General features: G+C 38.2%; 1 protein-coding gene across 1 annotated transcript; it reads left to right on the forward strand.

Moving 5' to 3' along the window:
- Positions 1-2,472: 2,472 nt before the first annotated feature.
- Positions 2,473-21,753, forward strand: lurap1 (leucine rich adaptor protein 1). Its single transcript, XM_066665685.1, has 2 exons — positions 2,473-3,025; positions 18,103-21,753. Exons 1-2 carry the CDS (start codon positions 2,822-2,824, stop codon positions 18,781-18,783), a joined length of 885 nt encoding a protein of 294 aa, XP_066521782.1. The 5' UTR covers positions 2,473-2,821; the 3' UTR covers positions 18,784-21,753.
- Positions 21,754-22,322: the final 569 nt, after the last annotated feature.

A 22,322-nucleotide genomic window follows, 5' to 3' on the forward strand; every position in this document is an offset into this window, starting at 1 on the left:
CTGCCGCATCCACTTCAGTGCCATAACCATCAACTAACCCCTTAGCAATAGGTATCATTGCTATCCATGTGTAATCTGAATACTCTTTTCCTTAGTAGTATTTTTATTATGTATTTGTTTGTGTATGCATACTCATGCATTTTGATATTTTAGCTTAAAAATAGAAAGTTTGCAAAAATAAATAAATAAATAAAATAAAATCCAGAAGTGTCAGGATATTGTTTTCAAAATAATAAAAAAATCCTAATGATTTAGATTCATAATATGAAATGTTCTTAAATAAGCACAAACCACTGTTTAAACGCCTTTCACACATTTTTTTCTGCTTGATTACAAGTTGCTTTTAAAGACTATACATTATCTGGTCATTGAATGTAGAGTATTTAGAGAAATTTGGTTCTGGAACATTTAATGGGTCTTTAATATCATTAAGGGAGCATAACTGCCCACAGTAATGGTACAAATATATTGGCTTGTGCTGCCAAAACTTCCATTGCATTAAGATCCATTGCATTAAATCCACTGATGTGAAATATCCTAGAAGGATATTAACAGGTTTTGTGCATGTTTTTCTCATCATATTGAAAACCTATTGAACCCCGCATTTTTTAATTTTTTTGTTTGTTTGTATTTTTTGAGAGGGAGACACTATCATAATATTCCTCCGTCATGGAGTCCGTGTGAAATGATGTGTATGCAGATAAGGCAATGTTTTACTAGACTGTGGCATGAGGAAGATTATATACTAAAAATGCATGTGAAATATTGCTATGGTGTCATTTCCTGAGGATATAATTGCCTAATATACAGGAGTTACTTTACAGATTGCATTACAAAATAATACCATTCTGTTCAACAGCCTTCTGAATTGTCAACTGAAAGAAGTCTATTTTCCATTTCCGCTATTCGCCACTAGATGTCAAAGTTCCAAGGCAAGAAAACAAAACTGTAAGGGACCTTTTTGTTGCAGTTTATAGTAGGAGGCTTGCAGTTCCATTAATACAAGATGTTCACAGCAAATTATGTGCATAAGGATCAGATGAAGTACACATTAATAAGACAATTTAATATTTTTGATATTATTGAAAACTAATACTATTTAACCTTGAACAACTCCATATCTCAGAAACACAAATGCATTAAAGACTGATACAATCTATTGTTCTCTTGTGGAAGAAACTGATTTTACATTATCATAAAACTACTGAAAACTTATGTCAAAGTCATTGAGTGAGTGATTATCCCCCCTGTTGTTTTATACCCCTCATGATGACTTTAACAGAGAGTTGATCTTCGCAGTGTGGCTTATAGCTGTTTGATGATATCATTTTTTCTTGGCTTTTGGTAGCTGTGAAGTGACAGAGCTTCCAGTAGCCCAGTTTCCTCTCCCTCTCCATGTCCCTCAGGCATATATTGTGTGTTTTATGTTTTAATTTTAGTAATAAATGAAAGGAGTCTTTTTTGGAAGCAGCAGACCGAACGCAGTTGCTTTTTAAGAAATAAGTAACCAGTTAAGCAATCGAGACTCTACTAGAAAGAGTCTTACATTTGAACCATGAACCATTGTGAGAAGATCCATTTTGGAGAATCCATTTTTTCAAATCAGTGAAGGACTGTTACAAAAAGGTTCTTCACACTTATTAATAGTTCTCTTCTATGGCATTGCTCAAAATAACTCTTTGTAGCACATGTATTTTAAGCGTGTATATTAGGCTAATTGCCAGATATGTCATACCTCCAGATTTATCTGACATGATGCTGCAGGGAGCAGACCTGTCGTCAGATGTTCCAGCAGATAAAGAAAGCACTGTGTACATGTATTAAATAATTAAAGTCAACTGGGAAAGACAATATAGGGTTATAGCTGGAAAAGTCTTTGTTATGTATTTTATGCCTCCCTTTCTCTATAAACTATACCCAGTGAAAGCGAGGTCCGTTGTGTTCTCATAATCATACATGTCATGTGTTTTGCCATATAATATCTCGTGTATGTGGCATCAGGTAGTGTTCACCAACATTTTCATGAACAAATATGTGGTACCATTTAAAACTATTAAATGTTCGGGACATCTGGCACCTGTGATCAGGATCATCTGTTTATTTTTAATAAAATTGTAAACAATCATTTTATGTTTTTAGGTGGTGTTTACGGTAATGCGTGTATATTCTCTACTACTTCCGATATTACGGTAGACAACTTGTGGCCTCTTGTTTTTTCACACCGTTTTTCTGACAAGCCCCGCCCTCCTGCGCTCTGATTGGCTAGTTGTCCATCCCCTCTGATCTCAACCTCAGAATTCGTCTAAAACTACGAAATTTTCATTCCTGAGTGTTGGAGTACTAGCCAATCAGAGTGCGCGGGGCGTGGCTTTGTCGGAAAACGGGTGCGGGAAAAAAATGAGGCGTTATTTTTGTGGGCTGCCTGTCACGCAGGTGGAATTTGCGCCCTGTCGTTTTGAGCTGAAGAGGAAACACCGCGTTATTAAGCGGAGTGTACACCGAACTGTGGAGGATGAGCTCTGAGAACTGAGAACCAGTACAGCCTGGACGCAGCACTGACGGATACATGATGCTTTACTGCAAACGTCCATGGACAGCTGGAAAAGAGCATCAGTCTGAACAAGGCTAGACGTAGGCTTGACGTTTTTGCATTCGTTCATTTGACATCATTTTGCCACATTCACCACCAATGGCGTGGACATCCTCAGAGTTTAGTGATCTGCAAGAACTGCTTTGAAAGCACTGGGTGACCCTCCACAGCCAGAGAAAGGCTCGTATTAACACATTCTCATCATTGCAGGCTGTTTGACGGCACTCTGTGATGGATGAAGTTGGTAGCAGTGAAAATGTCCCGGATTTAAAAGACCTAGAGTTGAAGGTGGGGAGGAAGACCCCTGAGGGGCTGCTGAAGTGGATGCGGCAGGACGTAGGGCTGCATGGACACCCCAAGCCCAGCTGCCCAGAGAGCGGCCAGACAGAAAAGAAGGGGCTCGATGAAAAGATCAGGAGACTGAGAGTGGAGATGGTAAGGCTTATTAAAACAGCACATAAGTAATTCGTAGAACAGTCTACACCAGAGACTGAATTCACTCTATTGGCGGGGCATGTAGCTTTAACCCTTTCTTTGCCTGAGAGTGATGTATGATGGTGAAATGAGCAACCAGATACATGAACTGTTCGGCCAGCTGCCACTGGACTAGGAGGTTTTTGGGGTTTATTTGCATGCAAGTCAATTGCATTTATAGTGATGGCTTATACAGACAATCTTATCCAGGCTGACATATATTGTTTAGTTGTTTGACAGAGGTAGGTGAATGTAGTGTTAGGTGCCTCTACTGGTCCAGTGCAGTTATCCTGTCTGAGATGGGAATCAAACCTGGTAATGTTGAAGGCAGTGTAGTTGCATGCTGTGCTACACCAGCAGTTATATTTTGCATTAGTAAACATAAGGGAGATAGTAGGCCAAGTAATAGTGAAATTTATTACTGATATTCAAGTATAGAGTGAATGTGTGAGTGTTTGTGTTGCCCTGTGAAGGACTGGCGCCCCCTCCAGGGTGTATTCCCGCCTTGCGCCCCATGATTCCAGGTAGGCTCTGGACCCACCGCGATCCTAAACTGGATAATGAATGAATGAATGTATATACAAGCATAAACCATTCAGCATCAGAAAACCATTAACTTTAATTCACCAAAAGAGCGCCACTGATACTGTATAAAATAGAGGGGGGGGGGGGGTTACATGTTTGCTCATTACTTCATGCCTGTGTAGGAACCAAATCTTATATCCCCAAAATTCTAACTTTACACAAGGAAAACCATTTGTCACTCACAGTGGAAGTAATGGAAAGTGATGTCCTTTTAAGCAGGTTTGGAACATTTTATTTTTATTGGTCCAAACATTATTGAATGTTCATGTCAATGAAAGTTATGTAAGATCTCAATGTAAGACATTTTTGGCAACTGGGAAGACCAGAACAATTCCTATAAAAGGGTAATTTTCCATCAGGGTGGAAATGTGAGCAGAGAGCTGGTATCCTCGGCAGTTTTAGTGTACATGCAACACCCTGTTCCAGAGGAACAGTATCTCTTTCTTCTTTCAGCATATGGCTGTGATGAGTAGGAATGACAGTAAAATAGGATTTAAGTGGAATTTGTCTAGTCTTCAAGCACATAGTTTTCTGCACTTGTTTGTTGGTGTGTTTGGTAGGAAGCTGTGGGAAAGACTTGAGCCACCACTGAATCATTACCATGCTGACAGGTTGCCATGCAACCAGAGATATTTCAGCACAGTTTCCACTGCAGTGTCTATGTTTTTTCCAGATATTGATGTATGTACGCTGTGTATATGCATAGGTTAAGTTCAAGTGTCCATTTAATTGTGCATGTGGTGTAATGTAAGTGTTGTAACAGAACCGTGTAACACCATTTCTGGCATTTTGGCTTTTTACATTGTCATTTTAGAAATCCAGTATGTTTGTTGATTGTGTTTGTTGATGCATGGGACTATAGAAACGTTCTAAAATTCCACGAACCGTTAAGATGTTGTTTTTTCCTTATGAAAAATGACCAGAATGGTGCAGGTATGGTCACTGCCACACAGCTCTCAGTCCTGGAGTTGTGGGTTCAATCCCAACCTCATGTCACTGTCTGTGAGGAGTTTGGTGTGTTCTCCCAGTGTCTGCATGGGTTTCCTCTTCACACTGTTGTGAGTGTGTAGTACCCTGTGACAGACACAGGATAAAGTGGATACAGAAAAAGAAGGAATGAAAAATTACCATTAAGGAGATAAGAGTTATTTGTAGTCCAACAGCAACAGTACACATTTGTAATTCAATGTAATTGAATTTGTAATTCAAAACTTACTCCAGAATTACACCAAAACACAGCAAGTTTGTTTCGCTGTCTATTTATGCACTGTTTATGGACAATAAGAGTATATGATATTTTATGTACAATGTACAGTCCAAGGGTATTAAGGGGGGAGATTCTTCCCCTTTGATGCATTATCTACTCATCTGGGAAAGCCTAAGTGTATATTGGAACATTACTTTGAGGATTTGATGGCATTATGCCACATGAACATTAGTGAGGTCAGGCATTGATGAGGATTAGTCCTGGATCACCACACAAAGTCATCACAAATTTATAGGATGGATTTCCATCATTCAAGAGAAGACAGGCAGGGGTGCTGTTTGGGGGGTGGGGTGGCATGCAGTTTGAATTACTCTAAGGGCCTGTGGGTGACAGAGGTATTTGTATTAGAACATTTTTTTATTTCAGTATAACATTTTGTTGTGGCTCATACATAGAATATTATTAAAATGTTTAAACATTTCCTTTAATTTTTCTTATTTAGGAAATAAGAAACTTGCCTCCCCTTTTATTTGCATGAAATGCTTCTGTCAAAACAGGTGAGAATTGTAATTCTGAGCAGTGCACTGTGACTTGGGACTGAAGAATTGGGCTGTATTTAAAATAAAAAGCTCTTTGTCAGTTCAGTGGCTGCAGAACTTTCTTGCTCATGTTTGGGTTTGGGCATGTTAAACTTAGCATTGTGCCCAATTGCTCCAGGGAGTCAAATGGGAATGCTTTCCTGTAGAGGTTATAAAAAAAATGTACAGATGAAAGCCAGTGTCAGCAACGAAACATTAGGTTGTAGAATTCACTAATGAGAAGAGATGTCTTCAAATTTATGACCATACAGTGTATATTCCACACCAGTCAGTACATTTAGATCAGTCCAGGGTCTACATGCTGATGTATTTTTGTGTGTTTGGGAGACTATAGTCCTGTATCGTTATTTTTTACTGTTTTTTTTTCTGGTTTCACTTGTTCCAGACCAGATTCCACAGACAAGTCTGACCACATTTACAAATGCATAAACCCTAGGAACTTCTAAAAATTCAAGCCTAGTGTTTGTAGAGTAATAAAAATGCAATTTTGACTTAGGACCTGTTTATTTAAGCAGGATTAGGATTATGTAATACCTGTCATTATTACTCAGACATATTGATTCATCTGACATGATTCCTTTAAGGAAGTGTCTGGTTTTGTAAAGAGAAATTCTAGAAATGTAAGTTGCTCTGGAAGAGTCTTGACAAATCCTGTAGATGTAAAAGTTGCTACAAAACACAGGCTTCAATGACGAGTCAACACTATAAGCTGGACATGTCACATCTTGAGGTATTTTAAATACCCAGCCATGTCATTTTTCTGAATGACAAACAATAATAACTGCAGAAATGTGATAAGATCAGATGTACTGCTTTTTTCCTTTGACATTGTGCACACAATCCAGTGACACACATTCCACTCAATTCCACTGGGAAACAGCACTGCATCTGAGGGTTCTTGACAGATCCATTAAGGAAATGAGCCATAGACATAGTCATTATATGTAGCTTGATTGAATGAGAGTGATGTCAAGGAAATCAAAAGTCATCATAAATAAATCCCCAGTTAGCCTTTTGTTTTGTCAATCATTATTGATCAGAGCATTTGAAGATTCGGACGGCCACTGCTTCATGCGTTATTAGAAATCTTAAAGAGGAATTACACTTAATTTAAAAAAATGAAGTAACAAATAATTCATGTATAAACCTGGTGGTGTTAATAAGAGCCTGATACCTTACTGCATCCAAAAGCTACATAATAGGGTTAAAACAGGTTACTTACTTAACCTTATTTCTCAGAATCATAAGTTAGGTATCTCAGAATAGCAAACGCCCTCTATGTGACCAACTAAGGAGGCAAAAATTACACTACATTTGTCAGGTGACAAACAGGACAATAACAACGATCCAGGAGTGCTACATAGGAGTCAATGCAAGACTGTCCCACACTCAGAAATGGAGTCCAAGCCAGAGACACGACGCCTGTAGGCCAAGTCAGACTACACCTCGCATACATAAATATGAAGCTGGTGCCCAGAGGCTTGACTTTGTCAAAAAATTGTGTTCAGCTCCTAAAGGGACATAGCCACTTTGTCATGGTTATTATGGTCAGTGGGAAAACCCTTATCATCAAGGTCAGGTGGAGCTCATACTAAAGGTCACATAGGCCTGTGACATCCCACTGATAGAACCTAACCGATGAGTGTGGTGATGCCGAACTTAAAAACAAATGTCCCCGAAGGCAACACCTTTAAAGAGGGTCCATGTTGATGCCATTTCCCAGGTGGATACACCCTTAGGGCTTCAAACCCACAGCAGTGTAAGCCTTAACAGTTATATTTACCATCCAGTGGGATAAAATTTGGGTTGATATTGGGCTTATGATTAAATTATTAAAAAGTGTAATTAAAAGGAAAGGTGATGTAACACAGTGATTTAAGTAAAGGTAAATAATTTAAGTGAGTTAAGTGAAGGTTCAAGAGAAAGATCACATCACAGATTTCTCTTTTTATTGCATTTTCCAAAACTTAGCTGGATATGAATATTAATACATATGTTGCAGCAGGTAGTGTTGCAGTCACAAAGCTCCAGGGACCTAGAGGTTGTGGGTTGTGAGTCCCACTCCGGGTGACTGTCTGTGAGGAGTTTGATGAGTTCTCCCTATGGCCGCGTGGGTTTGCTCCGGGTGGTCCGGTTTCCTCCGATGGTGTGTATGTGTTACCCTCTGAAGAACTGGCACCCCTTCCAGGACGTGTTCCTGACTTGTGCCCAATGATTCCGGGTAGGCTCCGGACCCACCGCAACCCTAAACTGAATAAGCTCAACTCATTAACTTTAGAGGCTTTTGTTTTTTACACTGGATTTACAAGGCTAACATCGCTAAAAACAAAAACATACACTGGCCTAAGATGACATTATTTTTACCTCAAATGATTTGCTTGCATGATTCCGACAATATATAAGCTATAAATATCAATAAAAATATGCAGTCCAACCAACCCCTGCCTGTCTTCAGTCCCAAATTGTACAGAAATAAGTACAGTCAAAATTCAAAATACTTTTAAGGCTGATACTATTCTTTTAGATGAGCAACACATTGATGGCAGTTTTTAAAGATGGCAGTATGTCATACAGTTATATAAACCACAAACCCAAATAGATAAGTGTGATGATTACGGCATGACATTTATACAGTGCCTGTTAGCTTTATTAGTCTTATAACGCCGGTGCAAATGTTTTCAGTTACTATTTGCATATTATACAATCGCAAATATGCTGTCAGATTTTGTCTGATATTTTCCTGTAAAGTACTGTTTTTTTGCCTTTAAACTAATGCCATTCTTGCAGATTCATATTCTGGACATTTGTGTTTTCTGTATTATAAAATACTTCATCAGAGTATAACAAAACACTTGCTGAATCCAACTTCATTCACTCATTGTCTGTAACTAATTAGATGTTTTAGTTGATTATCAGCTTTGGGAGCAAGGACAGAAATTTTGAAAATTTGACATTTTTTAAACTTTTGAGGTAAACAGCACTGATCCTGATTAGGAGGACTTGTGCACTTTATTTTCATAAGAGATGTTTGGTTATTATTTACCTCAGTAGTCCTGTCTGGCTCTAAATCTGTTTCTGACCTCCCACTGTCCACTGGTGTGTGTGGGTGTGTGGCTGTCAGTGTTCTGACCTCTCTCTGTGTGGCTGCGTGACCCGCCACTGCGGCAGTGTGTGGCCGCAGTGTGTTCACCGTCACTACTTCGTCACATCTGCAGAAAAAGAGAGACAGGAAAGGCCCAAGAATGACTGGAAGTGATCAAAGTCAAGGTGCTCAATACCACATTACAATGGCTGGTTATTAGATACTAACTCTTAAAGGACTATTACACCATTGTCCACCTAATCTCTGCTGTGTCTTTTGCACATAATACTAGTTAATCTATTTACTTTAAGTGTCCCTTGATGTCCCTTCACTATTAAATGCAAATAAACCTAACATCACTATGCCTAATGCCAAGCTTTGTAGGAGTATAAAGCCTCCAGCATTTGGTGTGGAACCGAGAGACAATGGAATAATGAAGAAATTATTGAAATTGTGGAAGAAAGCTGCACAAAATGTTCCGGTGTTTAATGTATGATTTTAGGCCATGTAGTAAATACTTAAAGAACAGCAAAACGGAAAACACATGTATAATAAAAGCCTTTTATAAGTGTGTTTCATAAGCAATATTATCTAAGACTAATAAAAGAATAATAAGCCTGCAGTTTAAAGAAGTTCAAAACCTAAAGCTCTCTTGTAAGTAATGAACAGCAGCAGGCCACTGCTCTAATCACCTGTCACCTGAGGAAAAAGTCCTCAATGACATTGCGTATCTTGCTCGCCCTCTCTCTCTCTCTGTCTTTTACTATAGCACAGATGGAAAACACAGGGGATGGTGTGCTGACAGATGGAGGAGAGGACTCTCAGTCTAAATTTGAGAGTGTGGGAGAAGCACTAGATATAGGCAGAGGGAGTGTGAGAAGAGAAGAGAAAAGGGGAGACTGAGAAACAGAGAGATTGGTTGAGGAAGAAAAACAGCAACTAAAAAGAAACGAGTGAGAGACAGTGGTGTGATAAGTTGTCCGGAGGAGGACGTGTAAAGAAGGACAGAGCGACATGGCGCAGTATCATTGGAAGGGGGCTGTCTATCAGAGTTATATAATTAAAGATGTGCGTGTGTGTGAGTGAGGGAGAAAGAACGTGTGTGTGGTGAGTTCTGCTGAGGATGAGGTTTTGTCAGTTTTACAGTGGATCGACTGTGGCAGGACTATGTTGTGCTCAAGCTTGGATTTATTTGGAAGCTATGGGCTTTTTGCCTGAGTTCTCTGTAATAATTTGGCAAAGTGACATTCATTTAAACTTGGTGAGTCACTAAATGCCATGTAGTGTAATCCCACATTGTAGTAAAAGTTCTGTTGCTTCACTGAAAGAGTTTGCAGTTACAACAAAAACCTGTTTAAACTTTTATGAACTGCTTCTACTTTGTAGCCAATTCAAACAATTGGAGAACCACTGTTCATAAGAGGTAGAGGAATTTTATTAGTGCTTATTATTTTATAATAATGAACTTGTTGAAATTAAGTCTTTGTTCTGTGTACTTACTCATCCATTCACCCATTTCCACAATGCTTGTTTCAGTTAGTGGCCATATTAGATATTAGACCAAATTAATGGCTATTCACATAAACATTTTCTGGATGTTCTTGATTAAACTCATATCTGAAGCTTGTAAAAGACAACACTTGCATCTACAAAATGAACATTTTCCCCAAGAAAGAGAATGAAAAAAAATTATGTATATATTTATATATAAATTGTAAAATGTATATATAGGATATATATATTTTACCTCATTTTGGACCATTTATATTAGTCCTTTCTTTATTACGCTTTCTAATGATGTGAATTGCTCCTGTTCCCATAATATAGAGAAAAAAATTAAAATGAAAAAACTTAAGATTAGTGCTGGGGCGATATGAGCGCAAATCAATAATTAATTGTACATTTTACCACAATTATGATTAATGGACAATTATTTTCTTTTTGTATTTCTGACCCTCACAAATCAGTGTTGAGGCTTTTTTACTGTAAATATGCTCCAGTATTAAATATGGGATATTTTTTCTAATGTTGCTGGGAGCTTGTTCCTCTCTTGTTTTCTGTGCACTGTTTATATTTGGTGTGTGATTGTGCTTTGGTCGCTGAAACAGTTTTGTCTCAGTCTTTACATTCGACTTCTTTTTGTTCAGTGTCGTCTTAATTAAAGTCAAAGCAAAACACGTCAAAATCGCAAACGCAGTGTTTTCCTTTGGTACGAGCTGCTTGAGTCACTTGGTCAGCCTTGGCGGTGAGGTTGCTTCGATGTGGCAGACAGGAACAGAATCACGTGACTACAGCCTTATGTAGACAATATTACGTAGATTAGAAGTTCTAAATGTAGATTTTGATTAATTTTTTGATTAATTGCCCAGCCCTACTTAAGATCTTCAGTAAAGGTCCATGGTACTGAGTTGTTTTTGCTGTTTTCTGTTTCCTACAACTGACTGAAACAGAGAATTCATTAGCCTTAATGGAATCTTTTCTGTTTGGTGTAATGTCCTAGAACAAAAGTGGAACTGCTAGTATTTCCAGCTTTTCCTTCCATAGAGCCTTCTGAAATGTAAGATTTTCTTAAATTACAGTAGTAAGAGAATTGGAATATGTATAGTGACATCACTTACACACACACACAGGCTTATGTCTTTATGTCTATAGCGAGATATGATGTTTAACAGAGCCAAACACTCCAGCAGGGAAAATGAGAATTCCAGGGATTAGAGCTGGAGACGTTAAGGGGAAAATGGGGTCTGCTTGGCTGTGAAAATAAAGAGCGGCCTTCACTCCTGACTGGAACGTGACTGCAAAGAATGACAGGAAGGATATACAGTACAGAATACAGTGCACAAAGAGATCAACTGCATAATGACTTTTCCTTTCTTTTTTTTTTTAAATACCTTTTATAGTTAAAAATGGTCCAGAATGACAAACAATAGTCTAGTTGCATGAACTTTAATACAAAGAGCAGTTTTGTTTCTCTTGTAAAATTATCATGAGATGTGAGGTTTTGTTTCAGTGGTGACTGTTTATATAAACCCTTCCTAACTGGAATAAACACCAAGAAGCACACAGTGTTTCTAAAAGATTTAGGCCAAGAAGTATATGGAATACTGAGTGGAATTACAGAATATCTCAGTATATTACTTACATGCGTTTTTGCCATGAGAGGGAGGTGGGGAAAGGGAGCTGAGCTACACTGGTGCTGAGACAGGGAGAAAAGTGGATTTAAGAGGGACTCCATAATCCTCAGCTTGGAGCATAGAGACAGCCTGAACCCAGCCCAAAACCTCAGAGCACAGCACAGTCCAACTATCTGAACCTACCTCACAGCAACAAATCTACAGCTGCACTCTGTCTCTCTCATGGTTTCTTGGCTCATTTCAAACTAGCTTTAGTCGCATAACCATTAAGTTTGGTCAAATAATTCAAATTTAGCCACATATATTAAATAGACATCCATCATTTCTTGGAGACTTACCTTAATTTTAACCACAACTACGGCTAGCCTAACCCTAACTAAAATCAAAACCACATTTTTTTGTATCCCCATTTGGACGACAAGTCCCAAAAATGTGAGTGTTAATATATTCTTGGTCCCCATAACGTAATATATACACAGCACACACACATACACAGCTCTGAGGGACTCTGCCAGTTGCGAGAGTGAGCTGGAAGCCAGGCTACAGTGTACAGGATGATGATAATGGAGATACATAAAAATGAACTGAGACAAAAGTGGGTCCACACACTAATGAACAAGTGGCAGTGTAGATTCTGGTTTGAAGGATAATGCATATAGTTTCTTAGTCCTCCATTAAATGTCCATATTCATTTTCAGAGTTATTTCAGGAGGTAGTGAAATGAAATGTGGACATTCTCAGAACAATGGCCAAGAATCTAGACCTCAACACCACTTAATGTGAGAAGAAAAAATGCCATCTACTTCTAAGACTGAACATTGGAAGTGTGAAAAAATATCCCAGGAGACAAAACAGAAAGCAAGTCTCCTGAACAGATTGTAAAGAAATTATAAAGGAAAAGGGCTGCTGTGAAATAAATATTTTTAGTATCTTGGCCTTTTTGATTGAGATATACCTTAATGAAGAGTTATCTATAACTTTGAATAGTACTGTATATGACCTGAAACCTTGGAGGTGTATGTGTGTGTGTGTGTGTGTGTGTGTTAGAATAAACAATATAGCACAAAAAAAGTTAGTTATGAAACTTTGCTTAATCATGTTCAGAAACAGTTGGACATTGCCAGTGCAGACATGCTGCAATCCATTCCACAGTGCCATCGATTAGAAAGCAGATGTCTAGCTGTGAAATTCCCCTTTTACTGGAATTTTTAGCGTCATGGGGGGATTTTATAGGATTGTAAAATTGTCAGTAGGTATTTTTATGAATGTGGAACATGTCATGAGTTAATTCAAGCCATGAAACCCACTGTAAATGCAGAGCACATTCAGTCATGGTTTGCGCTACAGTTTCTCAGACTGCATTTTACACCCATTGGATAGTTTCCTTCTATTTACTGTAACATTATTTTGGTCTGTCACCGACCGACCGACCGACCCACTCACAAAATTTCTCATGATTTCTCTTTTTTTTTTTACAGATCTCTTTCTCTGTTTCTGACTATCTTCTTTTTTACAGTAATTATTGAGGCTGACAACTGCAGTAAATAACGCAATTTGGTCACAACAGTGTGCTTTTCTGCCTCAATCAGAGTCTTCACTGCTGGTTTGTTTATGAGTTTTTTGGTGTAAACAGAATACTACTATTCAGATTTTCAGTGGGGGTGTGCTGTCAGCAAATAACAGACTGTAGTCACTGTCTAAACAAAATCCTTAAATCTCCAAAACAGTAACTCATAGGAGGGGGGAAAAAACCTTTCTACCTGTGAAAATGTAAGTTAATGTAAAATCATTCTGAGAATTTCAGGAGCATTTCTATTGGTCACAATATGAAAACAACAGAAAATGGATATAGAAACTTTTGTTCAGATAGCAGTGATATGTAGTGTAAAAGTCATGCATTTCGCTAGAGTCCTGACACACAATAGTAGCAATACTATTAAGCAATATTAAATGGTTACATAATGTCTTACAGCGTCATTAATTAACGATAATATTCCTAAATATTATTCATTTAATATTACTACTACTACTACTACTAATGCTTATTCAATTCATTGATTATCTTAAACAATACTAAATTAATGTATCCTGATTGATCTAAATAAATCTTAGTTGATATAACCAAGTGTCATTAGTTGATATAATTTGACCTATTGCATAATACAGTTTAATTCATTAATTAAATACCCTCAATAAATCAACACAATTTTGTCTTTAAAAAGTTAAACTTACTTTTGGCAATCACTGTGTTGATGTGAATAAAGATTTAGTTGAAAATGATGTACTGTAAAATAGATTTTATAAAGAATGAATTAAGTAGATTGATTGCATCACTGTTCCAGTGCAGGAGCAGGTCAGATCAGATGAAGCAGATCAGATTTTCCTACATTTCAAGCTAACTGCACCTTGAACAAAGCAGTCATGTCTTTGACGAAGATGACTGGTGACTGGTGACTGAGAGTGCAGATAGGCTTCAGCAGCTTGGAGATCAGTGGGAGGTGGAAGCTGCTGGAGCTCAGAAGCTTTCTGAGGAAAAGCTGCAGGAAGCAGAGAATGGCAGCTTAACACTGACACCATCAGAGTGGTTCAGTGAGTGGGAAGATCATTTCTGTGTGTTAGATGGTTCTGCTCAATTGATTATATCTTAATATTTATTGCAGTAATGATGTTTGTAGTAATATTACAATACATTAACAAACATACCAGTAAAACAAAAAAGGTTTTATTGCATGCCATGAGCATCGTGCCACTACTCCCTCTTACCTCAGGCCCCCTTGTCACGAGTGAGATTCAACCCTGATATGTTTAATGAAAATAATCAAATATTTGCTGGTGCTATTTCAAGTGTGTATTCATGCATAACAATTATGTGGTCATTATAGGACTACAGCAATATCTGAGTATTCAAGTGGTCACAAACAGCATACTACAAATTCTTAGATCATATTAAAACCGATATTATTATTTGATTAAGGCATGTTGAATTTAGCTCCTTAATTTTTTTTATTTATTTATTTATTTTTTTTTTTTTCAGTGCATGGATACCGTTAGCAGGTGAATTGGCGACTCGAAAGTGTCCGTAGGTGTGAGTGAATGTGTGTGTGTCTGTGTTGCCCTGTGAAGGACTGGCGTCCCCTCCAGGGTGTATTCCCGCCTTGCGCCCGATGATTCCAGGTAGGCTCTGGACCCTCCGCGACCCTAAACTGGATAAGCGGTTACAGATAATGGATGGATGGATGGATACCGTTACTCAAATTACTTTGGTATTTCTTAATCTGCGCATGTGTGTAAATGTACCTGGATATGTTATAAATCTGTACTGGAAACCACAAACACCACACCTGCAAAATTACACCAAACCACTCACTCTCTACCCTCCATACTACAAATGACAAAAAAAAATAGGTCTTGAAAAAAAAAAATTGGTCTCCTTTTTGCAGTAAAACAAAGGAAGCTCAGGGCAGCATTACACACAAAGAATCATAAAAAAAACCCAGATCCATATTTACCAATAAATGACTCAATGTTAAAAAAAAAAAAGTATGCCACACAAAAAAGTAACAATAATTTTACATCGCATCCTCCATCTTTTGTGAGTTTGTTGGTGGACTGTAAAGCTGATGTGTGATTACTACCTGACTCACGTACACCCAGAATCTTCCTGTTATCTTATTACTGAAATGCACTTAAACAAAGTGAACATCGGATTTCCTGCAGTGATCAGATTATTATAAAGCATAATTTTATATAAATATATAGTACAATATATTCTACACTTTCATTCATTCATTCGCGGTGGGTCCAGAGCCTACCTGGAATCTTTGGGCGCAAGGCGGGAATACACCCTAGAGGGGGTGCCAGTCCTTCACAGGGCAACACAGACACACACACACACACACCTACGGACACTTTTGAGTCACCAATCCACCTGCAACGTGTGTTTTTGGACTGTGGGAGGAAACCGGAGCACCCAGAGGAAACCCACGCAGACACGGGGAGAACACACCAACTCCTCACAGACAGTCACCCAGAGCGGGAATCGAACCCACAACCTCCAGGTCCCTGGAGCTATGTGACTACCTGCTGCGCCACCGTGCCGCCCATATATTCTACACTGCTATAGCAAACATTTTCATCACTTCAATCTCATTTATATGTACTGTATTACTACTTTACTGCTATTCACATCATAAACTCAGAAGAGCTCTAGACTTTGTGATGTAGAGACATGTGAATGAAGGTTGCTGTATTGATTCACACATTGTCAGCAGGACAATCTAAGAATCAATATTCTCCATTTTGACTCTATTGATTTCCTCCCCAGGGGTTAAAAGAGTTGTATGAGGCTGTGTATTATGCACCTTAAGAGCACTCTGTCCATTTAGCTGCCTTTACAGTGGATAGATGAGTGTATTACAGTAATACAAAACTTCATTACATATTTCTATGAAATACAAAAAGCCTTTAAAGGCACTTATTTACTGTGGTTTATTCAAGTTTACACATATACTTGAGCATGAGTTGTTTCTACGATTTGCAGTTTTTATTATGTAAATTTTTCTATTGAACAGTTTTCCTGCCAGTAGCAAATGAAAATGGTTTAATGACATGAAATAAAGTGATGTGTTGATTAAAATCACTTGTAGACCAAGTTCTAATGATTTTGGCTCATTAATTAATTTAATGTTATTATTATAAAAAGAATAAAGCTTCAATTACAAATTTAGTTATGCTTTGTTTTAGAGCCAGCAAGTTCTAGGGAAGTGTGCTATCAAGTATTATTCTGAGTATTATGTTGGTAAGACACAGGAGAGGTTAAACTTGGAATCTGTGAGGTATTAAATTCAAAGTACTGTGTAATTATTTTGAGTTAAATCCATAGTAAGTACCAAGACAGTCTAACTTTACAATTTAACTGATACTTATATTATTCCCATAAAACTTTACAGACAAATTGAATTGCCCTATTGCAGAAAAATGTCATCATAATATATCTCATAAATTAAGAAATTATTTGGAGTACAATGATGCTAGACTCAAACTATTTAAGCTTGTAGCGCTAGCTTGTTCTCGCAATCTTTTTACCACAAATATTAATTTAATTCATATTTCAATATGTTCTTTATTTATATCTATTTTAAATTTGGATTTAAATGTACAGTAGTATATCAGTATTTTAAGGTAGACATATTACCATAAAATTAAAGCTTTAAAGTCATAGTTATGCTCCACACCACTGTAATAGGGAGAACAGAGCCTCTGTCATGGCTACTCTGGGTTTAACATTGCAGAAACTGCACTATGTATCTTCCCCCTTAACTTCAGACAGTGCTGTAGAATTGAATTAGGGAGGGGGAGCCCAGGAGCCAAAATACCACATCTTAGAATGGCTGTAAATGAAAATGTCACCCAGGTGTGTGTAATGATGCTGTTGGAATAAAACCTCATCAGTATATAAATTAACATTACATTTGTTTCGACATTGGGACATTTCCGGATGGAAAAACTGAAATGTGTTACATTAGAGCAACTTAGAGAAAAATTGTGTATATATTTTACCCCCAAAATAGATCTTCCTCAAAATAAATTATTTCAGCAGTTCATTAGCTTAAATGACTCTGAATGCTGGTCTTAGCTTTATTATAGAAACAGTGTCACTGACTCTGCCATGTGTGATGCTTAGTGTTCAGTGTTAGCTCCTGGCCAGTGTGAAGAAGACTGTGGGCAGAAGAGAGCAGTGAGTTGGCAAGGCTTCTACAGAGAATTAATGATGTCAGAGAGCTCCATTAATCTCAGACGCACTTACTGTAATGGCTGGTTTTCGTCAGCAGTCAGCACCACTCCAGAACTCTCAGTGAGATTCAGCACAACTGCTGCATACACACTGCCCAATCAGCCTTGTTACAGTAGATTAAGAGCAGTGCATTTAATTTCCTCTTCCCTTTTAGCCGATTTATCTCTTACTCAATCACTTCAGGTGGATTTCTGACTGTCATATGCCACTGCTTCTGTTCATGGGTTCAGTAGGTAGTATCTTCATTGCTATTAACAATAGGGTTGTTGTTCAATATATGTGTTATTAGATATTTTTCCATAAAAAAAATCAGACTTTAGCTTCAAATAAAAAAATAAATAAATAAAATGGTAAATAAGAATATATTTGCCTTGTTGGCACACATTATATACTGTGCAAAGTGGTAGCTTTTGAGGGTTGTTCTGTGTTAAAGGGGTGAAGGGGGCTTTTAAACTGTGTGTTAACAATGAGGCTACAGCTAGTAACTGTAAACGTGTAAAGTGCCTCTCTATGCTAAGCGTATATGATAAAAACTAGTGTTGGAATATTTGCTATTTTTTTCCCCTGGATTTGAGCAGGGATTCTCTCCAGCTTCTTCACTTTCCGTTAATGTGTGTGGGTGTGTCTCATTTCTTAGGCTCACCTGAGGGCAGTGGATGTGCGGATCCTGCAGCAACTGCTTGCTCTGCATGAGGGCATTGAGGCGGTCAAGTGGCTGTTAGAAGAGCGCATCCCATTGAACAGTCACTGCAGCAGCCTGACCAGCAGCCAGTACAGCCTGGGCGAGGGACCAGACAGCTCCTGGAGGGGCAGCTGGAGCAGCCTGCAAGACCCCCATGACAAGCTGGACAACATCTCCATCGGCAGTTACTTGGATACCCTGGCGGATGACCTAGATGAGTACTGTCCTTCCAGTGGGGCAGAGTCTGTTGTCTGCTCTACACAACTCAGCTCAGAAATGGTCAAAAATGTAAAGATCAAACCGGACACCCCTAAAGAGATTCCCTCAACAGCACCAGCCAAAATGACCCCTGAGGCTGGGAGATGTTCTCCTGTGGTCAAGCATGACTCTAATCATCCTGATACCAACAAGTGTAATAGTGGAGCCATGGATAGTGCAGCAAAGCAAACTGCAGAGAAGGACTCTCCCAAGGCCCAGCTGGCTGAGAGGCTAGGGAAGAACCTCAGCCCTAAAGGCAAACAGTACAAAAATGGCAAGGTGGAGCCGGAGAACTGTAAAATGAATGGCAAAGTGCACTTGGAGTATGACGCTCACTGGCGTTGGGTGCAGTCACAGGATGATGTAACCTTTTTGTGAAGTGGCAAAAGGACTATTACATACATGCTGGAAAGATGCAGTGGACACTGAAGTGTATAAGGTTTTGCCTTGAATTTATTTGTGTCAAATGTGTACATCAATTCCAGGAGAGTACAAAAGTCTGCCTTAATTTATTTCAAGTCCAGTGAAAATGGCTATTAAAGGCGAAATTTAAATAAAAAATTACTTTTTATAAAATTCTGAGGATATTACCTCACCATATGCTAGCTCGCCTGTCTGTTTGCATGCTTGATGGGTAAAAAAAACTCTCTCTGTCTGGTAGGCTTTCTTTCTCTGTGTTTTTAGTCAACAAAGAGCCCTCAGAAATTGAAAAGCATGAACTGAGATGAGGATATTACTGTATTCCTGCTCCATAGGTGGGTAATATTGACGTATTTTGCTGTAATAGGCACTCTCTAAATTCGGTTAACTGCTTCCTTTACGTGTGAACCTAAAACACAGACTGAAAGTGCTAAAAAACTAAACAAATCAAGTTACAAATGAGTTTCTGTGGTTATTCAAATAGTGAAGAAAACTTCACTAAAACAAGATAAACTTCAGCTATGTACTCATATTTTACCCCTCAAATATACAGAGACCAGAGAACAGCCTTTCCCCACAATCATAGACATTCCCTTTTAAATACGTTATTTACTTCTGAGGACAACATATATGAGATAATCCACTTCCATAAAGGAGATGAAGTGAAGGAAAATGACTAAAAAAAGATTCCAGATAAACCTTGATGGTTAAAAGGTACAGAGAAAATGGGAATCTTAATAACAAGTTGGTCCAGCCCAACTGTTTCCACCCAGAAGCTTTCATTTCTGAGAGAGAAGACAATCTCTGCTCTGGTTTCAGCACATCCTTCCTGCATGAACTAAAATACCAAACTGTGGTGATATTCTATATTTCATTCATGTGGAAATGATGTACACATGATTCGGGTCAGTTCAAAGTAAGCCTTATTTTAGAGTACAATGATATAACGGCAGCCTTTAAGAAACCTCAAAAACTCACTGCTGAGGTTAAGGGTTGAATCAACACACTTGCTGATGATGTCAAAGAGCCATGGTGCTCAAAACTTACAGAAAATGAATACATTTTGGTCACTAAAGTCAATCCGTTCACTGCTGTTATCTGAAGCAAATGGCAGCACAGACTGTCTCCTTTAAACATTTCTTTCAAGTGACTGTATTACTAAACGGTAATGTTTTATCTGTTTAATATCAAAGTGTTTATTATTTTCTGCAATCCTGCAAGATAGAACTTTAAAGAAATACAGACAAGATAACTGACTACAATGTTTGCTAGGTATGATTGTTAATCTGCAAATGAAGATTTCTTGATTATGTGTATACCCTGGAATGTGTGTGATCTAGAGACAGTATGGAATATTAATATCTGGAAGTGGGGCAGCAAACATTTCTTGAGTAATTTAGAAAGGACCAAAGTTTTTAGCTGTAACAATTTAAGAGCTCATAATTATATTATTTTTGTACTTGTGGTCATGTATAAGGTTTCATAAAGACATCACAAATCATGCATCATTTATTAGTATTGTCTGGTTGTTAATATCACATTTGCAGTATCAAATGAATGGACTAGGTATATTTCGAGTAACAGCAAGGGGATCTACTGTTGCTGGCCTGTATACTGGCCCTCAGGTTAGAGAAGGGAAATATGCAAAAAAAAAAAAAGATATGCTAATATGATGAAATGCTAATATTTTACTGATAACTGTCAAATGCTTGATAGTGAGTTTGTGTTTAATCAGTATTTCCTCAAGGCCTTTACCTTTATTGCGTCTGCAGTACAGAAATGTTAGGTGCAGACATGATTGAAAAGTCAATGGACAAAACACCTCCAAATAAAAGTGAACAATCAGGATTTTTATGAATATTAATAATTCAATCAGAGGCTAGTGTTTATACATATATAACAGCCTTCATAAAATCTAATATGATACGTATATAATCAGACTGTGCCCACTCCAGGGTGTGTTCTTGCCTTGCGCCTAGTGATTCAGGGTGATCCAGTTCAGGTACAGACTCACCGCAACCCTGAACTGGATAAGTGGTTACAGATAATGAATGAATGAACGAATAATCAGACTGTTGGAAAATATTGAGGCTCCTCTAATCTACTCAGACAAGAGCACCTTTCCCATATTCCCAGACATTTTCTTGACTTTACCATAAAGAGCTATCTGTATGAATGCAAACACCTGCAACATTTGTCCCGGATAAGTCCCCTAGTAAAGACTCTGTGTAGTTTGAGTGAGCACGTATGAACAGAGCCGCTAATGTCTCGGAGTATCTCCTACACATGTTGCAAAGGCATCGGTCCATGCCTAAAGGATTGCTGCTGCGAAAATGCACAGAAAATTCCTGCTGTGCACTACATGTGTGAAAGGAAAACTCTGGAACACCTCCAGACCTGATTTCTCTGGAGTTCATATGTGAAAGGAGCTAAAGTCTTTTAAACCCCATATGAGGTTCAGGTCCGTAATCAGTTCAGGGTAAAGAGTAATGCTAAAATCTCTAAAATGGTCATTTCTATCTAACATTGCTATCACTCAATTTACCACATATTGTAAAGCAGAGATGCTGTTTACAAATGAATACAATAATAATAAATAAAAAACAAACATGAAACCAGGCAAGATGAAGATACAAGGTTTTGCCCAACAGCAGTTTGTCATTGTGTATGAGAGGAGTGGTGTCCTGTTATCAAGACTTAATATAAGGAAGAATGCACTTGTAAATGATTTAAAATGCAGAATATTTCATCTGAACTACAAAGTATTTTTGTATTACTGTGCTCTGCCTGTTCAATCCTGTGTCACTGGATGTGGTTCTTTTTGCTTGTCTTACTTTTTGCCAGGAGAACTGCACTTTCCTCTAACTGAGGAGCCAAACAAAGCCGTGTTCAGTATTGAATATTCAGTGTTATGTAATAAATGGTGATACCTGGGGTTTATTAGTGTCAGTGATTTGATTCATCTGCATGGGTGTCAGAAAAGCTGTGAAACTGTGTTTGTAATGTGTATGTAGTGTCTAGTGTATAAGGACAAACATGAGAGAGCAATGTTCCCACTAGACACCCACACTGAGAGCTAATAATGTCTGTGCTTCTAGAAAGTGTTTCCATGACTACTGTGTGTGTGTGTGTATTGCAGCTGTAGAGTGAGAGTCCAGGGAAAACAGGCGAATCCCAGGGGTAGAGGGGGAGATATAGATGATGACACAAAGAGAAAGAGATGGAAAGTAGAGTAGAGTTGGTGTGTGTGTGTGTGTGTGTGTGTGTGTGTGTGTGTGTGTGTGTGTGTGTGTGTGTGTGTGAGAAAGAGAGAGAGATAGAGAGAGAGAAGCTCTCACACACGTGAAAGAAAATATGATTGGAGCTGCAGAGAATACATGAATGAAACAAAAAAGCGGGGGAAAGATAAAGAAGAGATATGGATAGAGAAGGACAGCTAGAACACATTAGATAGACAGGAGAGACCAACACAGTGTAAATATGGTTATCACAGTCTG

This window comes from Hoplias malabaricus, chromosome 3 (assembly GCF_029633855.1).
Source record: "Hoplias malabaricus isolate fHopMal1 chromosome 3, fHopMal1.hap1, whole genome shotgun sequence".
Lineage (NCBI taxonomy): Eukaryota > Metazoa > Chordata > Actinopteri > Characiformes > Erythrinidae > Hoplias > Hoplias malabaricus.